This window comes from Aulonocara sp. 'chitande type north' Nkhata Bay, linkage group LG18 (genome assembly GCF_057382095.1).
Source record: "Aulonocara sp. 'chitande type north' Nkhata Bay isolate Kocher_YH1m ecotype deep benthic linkage group LG18, A_spYH_male_GT1.1, whole genome shotgun sequence".
Lineage (NCBI taxonomy): Eukaryota > Metazoa > Chordata > Actinopteri > Cichliformes > Cichlidae > Aulonocara > Aulonocara sp. 'chitande type north' Nkhata Bay.
Window position 1 is genome coordinate 34,352,672 of NC_141361.1, and position 13,958 is coordinate 34,366,629.

Sequence of the window (13,958 nt, forward strand, 5' to 3'; positions counted from 1 at the left end):
GTCGCCGAGCAACACGGACTTTCAACTCCCGCCACAGATTTTCTATGGGGTTGAGGTCTGGAGACTGGCTAGGCCACTCCAGGACTTTCAAATGCTTCTTACGGAGCCACTCCTTTGTTGCCCGGGCGGTGTGTTTTGGATCATTGTCATGTTGGAAGACCCAGCCTCGTTTCATCTTCAAAGTTCTCACTGATGGAAGGAGGTTTTGGCTCAAAATCTCACGATACATGGCCCCATTCATTCTGTCCTTAACACGGATCAGTCGTCCTGTCCCTTGGCAGAAAAACAGCCCCATAGCATGATGTTTCCACCCCCATGCTTCACAGTAGGTATGGTGTTCTTGGGATGCAACTCAGTATTTGTCTTCCTCCAAACACGACGAGTTGAGTTTATACCAAAAAGTTCTACTTTGGTTTCATCTGACCACATGACATTCTCCCAATCCTCTGCTGTATCATCCATGTGCTCTCTGGCAAACTTCAGACGGACCTGGACATGCACTGGCTTCAGTAGCGGAACACGTCTGGCACTGCGGGATTTGATTCCCTGCCGTTGTAGTGTGTTACTGATGGTGACCTTTGTTACTTTGGTCCCAGCTCTCTGCAGGTCATTCACCAGGTCCCCCCGTGTGGTTCTGGGATCTTTGCTCACCGTTCTCATGATCATTTTGACCCCACGGGATGAGATCTTGCGTGGAGCCCCAGATCGAGGGAGATTATCAGTGGTCTTGTATGTCTTCCATTTTCTGATGATTGCTCCCACAGTTGATTTTTTCACACCAAGCTGCTTGCCTATTGTAGATTCACTCTTCCCAGTCTGGTGCAGGTCTACAATACTTTTCCTGGTGTCCTTCGAAAGCTCTTTGGTCTTGGCCATGGCGGAGTTTGGAGTCTGACTGTTTGAGGCTGTGGACAGGTGTCTTTTATACAGATGATGAGTTCAAACAGGTGCCATTCATACAGGTAACGAGTGGGGGACAGAAAAGCTTCTTACAGAAGACGTTACAGGTCTGTGAGAGCCAGAGATTTTCCTTGTTTGAGGTGACCAAATACTTATTTTCCACCCTGATTTACGAATAAATTCTTTACAAATCCTACCATGTGGATTCATGGATTTTTTTTTTCACATTCTGTCTCTCACAGTTGAAGTGTACCTCTGGTGCAAATTACTGACCTCTGTCATCATTTTAGGTGGGGGAACTTGCACAATCGGTGGCTGACTAAATACTTTTTTGCCCCACTGTACTTTCCATTGCAGCTTCTCTCAGCCCAGCTACCGATCACAACCATGCTCACTTTGTCATACAATCATTAGCTCTTCATGATAAAACAGGATACTTGTAAAAATGACCGTATTTAATGCAAATGGTCATTTAAACATATTTAACACATTGTGCTTCATTTAAAAGGAATTTGAAGACTTTTCTAAATACTTTAACCATTATCAGGCATTATTTAACCATTTACATATTAACATGTATTTTAACATTTTTAATATTTCAACATATTTAAACAATTTAATGAATGACAGTTTTAACCTGGTTACAAACATAGAAGTTAAGTAAATAAACCAGTTAAAGAAAAACAGTAAAATGTTGAATTATGACAACAAAAAAATCCAACCCACATGTACTGAATAAATCAATAGGCTAAAACCTAATAATTTTTTTTAAATAAATCTGTATATATATATATATAAAAAAAAAAACACCCAGCACGCCCCTGCGGGCGGTTTATCCTTCAAGCTCGGGTCCTCTACCAGAGGCCTGGGAGCTTGAGGGTCCTGCGCAGTATCTTAGCTGTTCCCAGGACTGCGCTCTTCTGGACAGAGATCTCCGATGTTGTTCCCGGGATCTGCTGGAGCCACTCGCCTAGCTTGGGAGTCACCGCACCTAGTGCTCCGATTACCACGGGGACCACCGTTACCTTCACCCTCCACATCCTCTCGAGCTCTTCTCTGAGCCCTTGGTATTTCTCCAGCTTCTCGTGTTCCTTCTTCCTGATATTGCTGTCATTCGGAACCGCTACATCGATCACTACGGCCGTCTTCTTCTGTTTGTCCACCACCACTATGTCCGGTTGGTTAGCCACCACCATTTTGTCCGTCTGTATCTGGAAGTCCCACGGGATCTTAGCTCGGTCATTCTCCACCACCCTTGGGGGCATCTCCCATTTTGACCTCGGGACTTCCAGGTTATACTCGGCACAGATGTTCCTGTACACTATGCCGGCCACTTGGTTATGGCGTTCCATGTATGCCTTGCCTGCTAGCATCTTGCATCCTGCTGTTATGTGCTGGATTGTCTCTGGGGCATCTTTACACACACACACACACACACATATATATATATATATATATATATATGCAGCTGGATAGCGTAGTGGTTAGACTACACGCCTTTGGAACAGAGGATCGCAAGTTCGATTCCTGCCTGGGGCGTCTGTATCCAGTAAGGGTCCTAAGGCTAGACCCCCTATGCTAAGCAAGCCTACCGCAGACATGAGCGAGACAGATAAATATGAAGGCATGCCGGCTCGGACGTCGCCCGGATCAACAAGGTCCGCGTCAGGTGTTGAGGAACCAGGGCACCCTGACGAAAAGTGGGCTACTGGAACAAGAAGGCATCGGTGGGCAAGGGACGAAAAGAGGGCGTTGTTGGAATGCTACTACGCAAGTAACCCCGGCGGAAGGGGCTACATGAATAGGATGAGGGACCTATGGATTCTTCGATACCCAACATCCACAATGACGGCGAAACAACTAGTAGCTCAGTGTTCCAACATTCGAAAGAAGGGACTGCTCTCACAGCTAGAGATTGACGAGGTACAACACAAATGCTACGGCAAGGAGGAGTCAGGACGCCAGGTCAGGGGGGAGATATCATCACCCCCACCCGAGATTGGGTACATAGCCCCAAGTGCGATAGGAGAAGGATCGTTGAGTGCGAGAGGAACTGACCTGAAAAATAGGATCATGGCCAAGCTTGAAACCTGGAAACCGGTTACCAAGATTACGTGAAGTACCCTCAGAAGGTCTGCTAGATGATGTTAATGCAGCACTACGGGCAATACCTACAACCACGATTACCGACACTAACAAGCTGATCTACAATACGGCAGCAGTGATCAGTGAGATGCTTGGCTACAAGTTGAACAGCCACAAGGGGCAGTACCCTCCATGGAGAAGGAGGCTAGAGGGCAAGATCAAAGTAGCACGGAGGGAGGTTAGCCAACTAACGGAGTTGCAGAAAGGTGCGACAAATAAGGTGCCTAAGAAATACAGCAAGCTGTCCATACCTGAGGCCTTGGAAACTGCCAAGCAAAGACTCACAGCCTTGGCCAGCCGCTTGAGGAGGTACACCAGAGAGATAGAAGGCAGGAGAATAAACCAGCTGTTCTCCACAGAACCAGCAAAGGTGTACTCTCAGTGGCAAGGGAACAATAAGAGAACAGCACCACCAAGGCTGGAGACGGAGCAATACTGGAAGAGCATATGGGAGAAGGATGCAACCCATAACGGCAATGCTCAGTGGCTAGAGGATCTGAGGGCAGACCACAGCGACCTCCCTGAACAGGGTCCAGTAACCATCACAGTGGCAGATATCCAAGAAAGGGTCTCCAGTATGAAGAGTTGGACAGCACCAGGGCCCGACATGGTTCACGCCTACTGGCTGAAGAAGCTGACTGCACTCCACGAACGTCTGGCAGCACAAATGAACCAGCTCCTAGTTAACGAAAGACACCCGGAATGGCTAACTGAAGGCCGGACGGTCCTGATCCCCAAGGACCCCAAGAAGGGACCGGTCCCCTTCAACTACCGACCAATAACCTGCCTCAGTACTACATGGAAGCTCCTGTCAGGCATCATATCGGCTAAGATGAACAGGCACATGGGTCAATACATGAGCGGGACACAGAAAGGAATTGGCAAGAATACCAGAGGTGCAAAACACCAGCTACTGGTAGACAGAACAATCAGCCGAGACTGCAAGACCAGACTGACCAACCTGTGCACTGCCTGGATTGATTACAAGAAGGCCTATGACTCAATGCCCCACAGCTGGATACTGGAATGCCTAGAATTGTACAAGATCAATGGGACCCTAAGAGCCTTCATCAGGAACTCAATGGGGATGTGGCGTACAACACTAGAGGCCAACTCCAAGCCCATAGCACAAGTTACCATCAAGTGCGGGATCTACCAAGGAGATGCTCTGTCCCCACTGCTGTTCTGCATAGGCCTGAACCCCCTCAGTGAGATCATTAACAAGACTGGCTACGGATACCGACTACGGAACGGAGCAGTTGTCAGCCACCTCCTGTACATGGATGACATCAAGCTGTATGCCAAGAGTGAACGAGACATCGATTCACTGATCCACACTACCAGGCTATACAGCAATGACATTGGAATGTCGTTCGGACTGGAGAAGTGTAGTCGGATGGTAACAAAGAGAGGGAAGGTAGTCAGAACTGAGGGGATTGAACTACCAGAAGGCAACATTGCAGACATAGAGGACAGTTACAAGTACCTGGGGATCCCGCAGGCAAATGGGAACCATGAAGAGGCCGCTAGAAAGGCTGCAACCACCAAGTACCTGCAGAGGGTCAGGCAAGTCCTGAGGAGTCAGCTGAATGGTAAGAACAAGATCCGGGCCATCAACACATACGCCCTGCCCGTGATCAGGTACCCTGCTGGGGTAATAGGCTGGCCAAAGGAGGAGATAGAAGCCACTGACATAAAGACAAGAAAGCTCCTGACCATGCATGGAGGGTTTCACCCCAAGTCCAGCACCCTGAGGCTGTACGCTAAGCGGAAGGAAGGGGGCCGGGGACTGGTGAGTGTCAGCACCACAGTCCAGGATGAGACAAGGAACATCCAAGAATACATTGGGAAGATGGCCCCAACTGACCGAGTGCTCAGTGAATACCTCAGGCAGCAGAAACCCAAGAAAGAGGAGGGAGACGAGGAACCATCATGGAAGGACAGGCCCCTGCACGGTATGTACCACCGGCAGATAGAGGAGGTGGCTGATATCCAGAAATCCTACCAGTGGCTGGACAAAGCTGGACTGAAAGACAGCACAGAGGCACTAATCATGGCAGCACAAGAACAAGCTCTGAGTACAAGATCCATAGAGGCTGGGGTCTATCACACCAGGCAAGACCCCAGGTGCAGGCTGTGTAAAGATGCCCCAGAGACTATCCAGCACATAACAGCAGGGTGCAAGATGCTAGCAGGCAAGGCATACATGGAACGCCATAACCAAGTGGCCGGCATAGTGTACAGGAACATCTGTGCCGAGTATAACCTAGAAGTCCCGAGGTCAAAATGGGAGATGCCCCCAAGGGTGGTGGAGAATGACCGAGCTAAGATCCTGTGGGACTTCCAGATACAGACGGACAAAATGGTGGTGGCTAACCAACCGGACATAGTGGTGGTAGACAAACAGAAGAAGACGGCCGTAGTGATCGATGTAGCGGTTCCCAATGACAGCAATATCAGGAAGAAGGAACACGAGAAGCTGGAGAAATACCAAGGGCTCAGAGAAGAGCTCGAGAGGATGTGGAGGGTGAAGGTAACGGTGGTCCCCGTGGTAATCGGAGCACTAGGTGCGGTGACTCCCAAGCTAGGCGAGTGGCTCCAGCAGATCCCGGGAAAAACATCGGAGATCTCTGTCCAGAAGAGCGCAGTCCTGGGAACAGCTAAGATACTGCGCAGGACCCTCAAGCTCCCAGGCCTCTGGTAGAGGACCCGAGCTTGAAGGATAAACTGCCCGCAGGGGCGTGCTGGGTGTTTTATATATGTATCATGTTAATAACAACAATGTTGATGAGTTACATTTATTAATCATGTAAATTACCTGCATCTGTCATAGATATCCACATGACATCCAAAAAAAGGACCCGGTCTAAAGTGGAAATGTTGAGCGTCATAGTGACGTCAGAGCTGGGTTATGGTTGGATGTTGAAATTATGGAACTAGTTTGAACATTGTATAGATGTTCAGAATTGATCATGGACAGACGGACCCAATATCGACATCATCTGCACATCTATCTGATGTCCAGTGTTTAGTGGGTCTTGTTATTCTTCCCAATAAAGGAGAACCCTGCATCAAGGGGAGATGAGGATGGTCGAATGATACCAGGCGCTAGGGAGTCAGTGATGTGTTTCTCCATTCCTTGCATTCAGTTTTAGTCAAGATGTAAAGGTGACTAGTGAGAACTGGGAGTACTGGGACTGGGAGCAGATATGTGGCATAGTCATATGGGTGATGGAAAGAAAAAAAAAGGAGCCAAATCCTTTCTGAAAACTTCAACCACATTGTGATATAACCCTTTTAGGCCAGTTCTCATTTCAGATCATCACACACACCAAGAACAAAAGTTATTATCACAACCTTGTCCTCCCAATGTATCTCCTCTGCCAGTATCCAAAAACAATTGGGACAAATTGGAACAAAAATCAGCTGCTATAATGTGCTTACCTTGGCCAACTGGAGGCAGAACACTACCCTAAATTTGATAATGAATTCATTATAAGAGAGCTTAGTATAGGTCTTTAAAACAGCCTGCGCCTATCTCAGCACACAATTGCATAATAACTCCAGTGAAAAAGCCAACTTGGCACTGTCAGAAGCATGAGTACAACTCATAGTTATCTGAACTATAACAGATAACAACAAAAGGAGTGCCCAATTACAAGTTACAAAAGCTCTAATTCAGAAAAGGATAAGGACCCACGCCTAGAACATAAGGCGTGGTTAGCTCACACAGATGCAATATAAGATTCACATACTGCAGATGCTGGTGTTACAGCAGTTTGGTAGTTGGTAGCTGACAAACATTTTCTGAACATCCTAACTAATTTCCTGAGGGTGATAGTTTGAGTCTTATTCCAGTCCTTGGCAAAATCCGGTCGTTAAGTTGATGACGTGACGAATCCTACTTCCGGGCCTAAAGTAGTCTGCGTTTAATATGGCTTTTGTGTTGTTAACATGTTTAATGTTTTGTATTTTCTTCTACTTAATCTCGAAAAAGCTCCTAAAACAGTCAGTGATCACTGTTGACCTCCCTCGGCTTTTATTACCGCTAATCATTTATTTAAGTTCAGTTTTTAAAACCTTAGGACGTAACTACAGCCCAGCCCATGCAGCTGTATATGAATGACTAACCTCGTATTGTGGATGGATTATCTCAGTTGTTCTCCTGGCTGAAGTTTGGTCCTTTTACAGCATCCTGCCATGCGATTACATTTGTTCCTGACCACCGAGAACACTCACGTTAACTTTTATCGAGTGGAAAAAAGTTAGCTTGTTTATATTATGCTAACATAGCTGTGTCGCTAGCGGTCACGTAGCACATCTTTATATACCAGCTAGCCAAACTTCAGTAACCCTACAAACGTCACTGCTGTTTAGTTTTCTGTCTTCATTTATGTTGCAAATGATAACAGAGCTGTACGTTTGAATTTGTTTCCAAAACCCCGCAGTCAGGACATGCTATATTGTATTTAGATAGAAGCTAGCGAACTAACTTCCTGCTAACTTCTAACTCCGTTAAATGTCATAAATTCAGTTTTCATGGATGCCTGGATGTTAAACTCAATTGTTACACCTGGTAGAGCAGAACGCTGATCATTTTATTAAAGATGAAAGACTTTAGACAGTTTTTCAACTCTTACTACTGCCATAGTGATCGTTTGATATATGGACCTGCAGCAGAGTTTAGGCCCAGACACGGCTAGTAACGTCAGACTTAACGACCGGATAGTGACATTCATATAACTTACATATGACTGTTTGATAATCTTGGACTCTGCAGTTGTTTAAACAAACCTCCAAGAGACCTAACTAACTTAAATCTACAGTTCTGCTTCTTAGAGCTTTGATAAATTCATTGAGTCATTTGAAAACCTTCAGTACCACAGTATGCTTCAGTATATACAGTTCTATTGAAATAGTTTTAAAAAGCCCCAAATTACTATGACATTTGTGCCTGTGATGAGTAGGGATGGGTATCGTTTAGGTTTAATCCGATACCGGTGCCAAACCGGTACTTTTGAAACGCTGCCGGTGCTTAAACGGTGCTAAAACTGGTGCTTAAAGAATGGAGAGCACAAACTTTGTCCAAAAACCTCTTATGTTTTTATTTTTAGCAGTCTCTTTTTGGATGGAGATCTCTGACTATAAATTTTGTCACTGCCCTATGAATTTCGTCCACTCTTTATTTGGTCATTTTAGCCTTTTTGGTCAAGGTGAAGGGAGTATCTGCCATCAAACAAGAAGACAGCCGCATGTAACTACGATGGTGTAGTTATGCTGCTGCTGCCATCATCATCTATCATCATTTCTGCTACACTAGCAGGGCTAGGGGCCAGGACTCTCCCCTTCAGGTATTGGGGGATGTTGCTAACTCCGGGTCCGATAACAGGCATCACACCCGCAGTAGATGTGCTGGGTGTGAGGTTTTTCAGCAAGCTATCAAATAAGGTGCATTTTTCGGCTTTTAAAAAAACGCTATGCGTTGCCAGGTGTTTCATCAGATTCGAGGTATTACCTCCTTTGCACATTATCACCTTAAAAGCACTTGTTGCAGGCTGCTGAGTTTGCATCTTTTGCTGTGAAGTACAGCCAAACCTTTGACCGCTTCGCCTTGGGCATTTTTAATCTGTAGCTCTGCTCTAAAAGAACATACGTACCTGGGCCCGTCTACTATCCTTGGAAAGGTAAAATGATTGGCTACAATCCAAAGTGTATGACATCTCAGGGGGGAAAAAAAGCACCGAAATAAAGCACTGAGATGCGCGCTGCTTTTCTAGTTACTACCGCCATAATGGCACCGGATATCAGTACCCATCCCTAGTGATGACAGTGATTTACATTTCTGGTGTGTCATTTGTTGCAGAAAAGCAAAGTCATTTCACTCTCTGATACATGTAATTGTTTAATGCAAAAATTTTAGGAGCTATGATCTCAGAATCATACTTAATTGACCATATAAGAAAAAATAATTTCCCTCTCGCCCCTGCGGGTGGTCTATCCTTCAAGCTCGGTCCTCCACCAGATGCCTGGGAGCTTGAGGTTCCTGCGCAGTATCTTAGCTGTTCCCAGGACTGCGCTTTTCTGGAGAGAGATCTCCAATGTTGTCCCTGGGATCTGCTGGAGCAACTCGCCTAGCTTGGGAGTCACCGCACCTAGTGCTCCAATTACCACTGGGACCACTGTTGCCTTCACCCTCCATATTTTCTCTTGCTCTTCTCTGAGCCCTTGGTATTTCTCAGGCTTCTCATGTTCCTTCTTCCTGATGTTGCTGTCATTGGGAACCGCTACATCTATCACTACGGCCGACTTCTTCTGTTTGTCTACCACCATTATGTCCGGTTGGTTAGCCACCTACAATTTTGTCCGTCTGTATCTGGAAGTCCCAAAGAATCTTAGCTCGGTCATTTTGACCTCAGGACTTCCAGGCCATATTCGGCACACGTTTCTGTATACTTTCCTGGCCACTTGGTTATGGTGTTCCATGTATGCCCTGCTAGCTAGCATCTTACACCCTGCCGTTATGTTCTGAATTGTCTCAGGGGCATCTTTACACAGTCTGCACCTGGGGTCTTGCCTGGTGTGATAGACCCCAGCCTCTATGTGCTCAGAGCTTGTTTCTGTGCTGTCATGATTAGTGCCTCTGTGCTGTCTTTCAGTCCAGCTTTGTCCAGCCACTGGTAGGATTTCTGGATGTCAGCCACTTCCTCTATCTGCCGGTAGTAAATACTGTCCAGAGGGCTGTCCTTCATTGATGGTCCCTCCTCTTCCTCCTCTTTCTTGGGTTTCTGCTGCTTGAGGTATTCACTGAGCACTCGGTCAGTTGGGGCCATCTTCCTGATGTATTCTTGGATGTTCCTTGTCTCATCCTGGACCGTGGTGCTGACACTCACCAATCTTCAGCCTCCTTCCTTCCGCTTAGTGTACAGCCTCAGGCTGCTGGACTTGGGGTGAAACCCTCCATGCATAGTCAGGAGCTTCCTCGTCTTGATGTCAGTGGCTTCTATCTCCTCCTTTGACCAGCTTATTACCCCAGCAGGGTACCTGATCACGGGCAGGGTGTAGGTGTTGATAGCCCGGATCTTGTTCTTACCATTCAGCTGACTCCTCAGGACTTGCCTGACCCTCTGCAGGTGGTGGTTGCAGCTGTCCTAGCAGCCTCTTCATGGTTCCTATTTGCCTGTGGGATCGCCAGGTACTTTTAGCTGTCCTCTATGTCTGCAGTGTTGCCGTCGGGGAGTTTGATCCCCTCAGTTCTGACCACCTTCCCTCTCTTTTTTTATCATCCGACCACACTTTTCTTGTCCGAACGACATTCTGATGTCATTGCTGTATATCTTGGTGGTGTGGATCAAGGAATCAATGTCTCATTCACTCTTGGCATACAGTTTGATGTTATCCATGTACAGGAGGGGCTTACAACTGCTCCATTCTGTCATCGATATCCGTAGCCAGCCTTGTCAATTATCTCACTGAGGGGTTCGGGCCTATGCAGAACTGCAGTGGGGACAGAGCATCTCCTTGGCAGATCCCTCACTTGATGGTGACTTGTGCTATGGGCTTGAAGTTGGCCTCTAGTGTTGTCCCCCACATCCCCATTGAGTTCCTGATGAAGGCTCTTAGGGTCCTGTTGATCTTGTATAGGTCTAGGCGTTCCAGGATCCATGTGTGGGGCATTGAGTCATAGGCCTTCTTGTAATCAATCCAGGTAGTGCACAGGTTGGTCAGTCTGGTCCTGCAGTCTCGGCTGACTGCTTGGTCTACCAGTAGCTGGTGTTGTGCGCCTCTGGTATTCTTGCCCATCCCTTTCTGTGCCCCACTCATGTATTGAGCCATGTGCCTGTTCATCTTAGCCGCTATGATGCCTGACAGAAGCTTCCACTTGGTGTTGAGGCTGGTTATTGGCTGGTAGTTGGATGGGACCGGCCCCTTCTGGGGGTACTTGAGGATCGGGATTGTCCGACCTTTGGTTAGCCATTCCGGGTGTCTCTCGTCAACTAGCAGCTGATTCATTTGTGCTGCCAGACGCTCATGGAGTGCAGTCAGCTTCTTCAGCCAGTAGGCGTGAATCATGTCGGGGCCTGGTAATGTCCAACTCTTCATACTGCAGACCCTTTCTTGGATGTCTGCCAATGTGATTGTTACCGGACCCTGTTCAGGGAGGTTGCTGTGGTCTGCTCTTAGATCCATGCTACCTTAATCTTGGCCTCTAGTCTCCTTCTCTATGGAGGGTACTACTCTTTGTGGCTGTTCAGTTTGTAGCCAAGCATCTCAGTGATCACTGCTGCCGTGGTGTAGATCAGCTTGCTAGTCCCGGGAATGGTGGCAGTCTTGGTAGCCAGCTACGGAGGATCCAGGTTTCAAGCTTTACCATGATCCTATCTCTCAGGTCAGTTCCTCTTGCACTCAATGATCCTTCTTCTATTGCACTTGGGGCTTGGTACCCAATCTCAGGTGGGGGTGATGATATCTCCCCCTTGACCTGGCGTCCTGGCAAGCTTGAAGGATAGATTGCCCGCAGGGGAATTTCTCTCTCTCTCTCTCTCTCTCTCTCTCTCTCTATCTATCTATCTATCTATCTATCTATCTATCTATCTATCTATCTATCTATCTATCTATCTATCTATCTATCTATCTATCTATCTATCTATCTATCATTGCATTGCTAACATCTAGCATGCTGGGGATGGTTATTCCAACAGTAGGATATCTATGATTCATTTGAACAATTGTATTGTGCCCTAATTGGTTTGTCCATTTCCAGGATGCTGGCAGGGAGACATGTGTGTATCCTCTCCCTGAGCCCCATGACCTGTTTCAGGCTTCGCAGCTGAAATTTGAAGATTTTCAGAAAGATCTGGCACGACTCAGGAAGGATCTGAGAGGTAACACATGTAGCTGCATTTCAATCAGATTAAAGGACATACATTTACTGTATAAGCATTCATTTCCTGGAAACTGACCAATACCCATTACCTGACTACCTCTCATCATTCAAAGGTGAAAATGATGATTTGCAAGTTTTTGAGTCCATTTAAAAATCAAACTAAAACCATTTGGGGGCATTATAGTGGTTTAACATGATTCATACTTCCATGCGTGCATGAAATATATTGATAAAGCTGAAATGGTTCATTCAATGGTTGACTGTTTTCATTTTCTCAGCATGCATATCAGAAGTAGAAAAAGTGTGTAAGATTTCAGATGAGGAGAACTTGGAACCTTTCAAAGAAAAGATGGATGATTTCCTCAAACAAGGTAAATTATGTAACCCCCATACATACATACATACATACACACATACATACATAGATGCATACATGCATACATACACTTATTGACATGATATCACCATGCAGTTGCTGTAGATTTGCAGGTTGCACATCCGTGGTGTAAATATTGTGTTCCTGTCAAGCAGGTGCTATATTGGATGGTAGTACAGTCTGAAAGTATGGTATTGTAGTGTCTTTACAGTACAACATAAAGCATAAGCACACGTAAAGCAAGTATCCCCTCGGCTTGCTGCCTGTACTTTGGGGTTTCTTCCGGTGGACGAGAGGGTTTGTTCCCTGTGCGAGGGTCGGGGAAGGGGTCCTGACTGTCATCTGAGCTTATGCGCTAAACAACGGTTTAGAGTACCCAGCCTTCTAGGAGTCCGTGGGAGGGAGACTGGGGACAGTCTCCCTCAGAACATGGTCCAAATGGACCATGTTCAGCATCTCCATTGCCAAAGCCAAAGGTGGTTGGTGCCTGTTGTTGTGGTAACCTCCCTTGTGGTGGTGCCCATCTTTAAGAAGATGGACCAGAGGGAGTGGGGCATCACACTCCTCAGCCTCCCTGGGAAAGTCTATGCCAGGAAGAAGAGTCTGTCTGTTGGTGGAACCTCGGATACAAGAGGTACAATGTAGTTTTCATCTTGGTTATGCAACACTGGATCAGCTCTTTATCCTCTCGAGAATACTTGACGGTGCATGGGAGTTTGTTTTTTTGTGTACTTTGGAGAAGGCATTCGACCGTGTGCTGTGGGAGGTGGTTCCTGTGGGAGGTATGGGTTGTCTGGCCCATTGCTACAAGGCGTTCAATCATTATACAACCATTGCAGAAGCTTGCTCTGCATAGCTGGAAATAATTCTGACTCGTTTCCAGTGGGTGATGGACTCCAGCAGGGCTGCCCTTTGTCACTGATTCTGTTTGTAATTTTCATGGACAGAATTTCTAGGTGTAGCCAAGTGGAGGAAGGCTTTCACTCAGAATGTCTTCTCTGCTTTTTGCAGATGATGTGGTTCTGTTGGCTTCATTGGGTGATGGCCTCCAGCTCGCACTGGAACCGTTCGTAGCTGAGTGTGAAGCAGTTGGAATGAGAATCAACCCCTCCAAATCTGAGGTCATGGTCCTCAGCTGGAAAAGGGTGGAGCGCCCACTCTGGGTGAGGGACAAGTTCCTGTCCCAAGTGGAGGAGCTTAAATTTCTTAGACGGATTGGTGGATTTGGTGCTGCAGTGATGTGGACACTGTACTGGTCCATCATGGTGAAGAGAGAGCTGAGTGTAAAAGTGAAGCTATTGATTCACCAGTCGATTTATGCCCCTACCCTCACCTACGGTCACGAGCTGTGGGTAGTGACCAAAAGAATGAAATCATGGATACAAGCGGCAGAAATGGGCTTCCTTTAAAGCAGGGGTGTCAAACTTAAATACACAGTGGGCCAAAATTCAAAACTGGATCAAAGTCGCAGGCTAACATTAATATTCATTGAAAAAAAACTCTTCCTCCAAATATAACAAGGAATCTTTTCTTATGGACTCAAACAAGTTTTGCTGAAAAACTGAATATGGAACAAGCAAAGCTTAATACTAAACAATATATATAACTTATATAAACGTATATATAATTTAATATTGCACACATGCAAAATCA

The 13,958-nt window shown here is 46.4% G+C and overlaps 1 protein-coding gene and 1 pseudogene across 2 annotated transcripts in view; one reads left to right on the top strand and one right to left on the bottom strand.

Annotated features, from left to right (window-relative positions):
* The window catches only part of LOC147309057 (formin-2-like), a 65,858-nt gene that overhangs the window by 34,851 nt on the left and 17,049 nt on the right, over positions 1-13,958 (top strand). For both annotated transcript variants that reach the window (XR_015125958.1, XM_086270953.1), the window contains exons 14-15: positions 11,807-11,927; positions 12,208-12,300. Coding sequence is in view for 1 of the 2 variants with exons in the window: in XM_086270953.1 (XP_086127079.1) it covers positions 11,807-11,927; positions 12,208-12,300 (214 nt within the window). In the remaining variant the exon portion in view is untranslated. The remainder of the gene's footprint in view (positions 1-11,806; positions 11,928-12,207; positions 12,301-13,958) is intronic.
* Positions 6,074-10,445, bottom strand: LOC147309059 (uncharacterized; annotated as a pseudogene).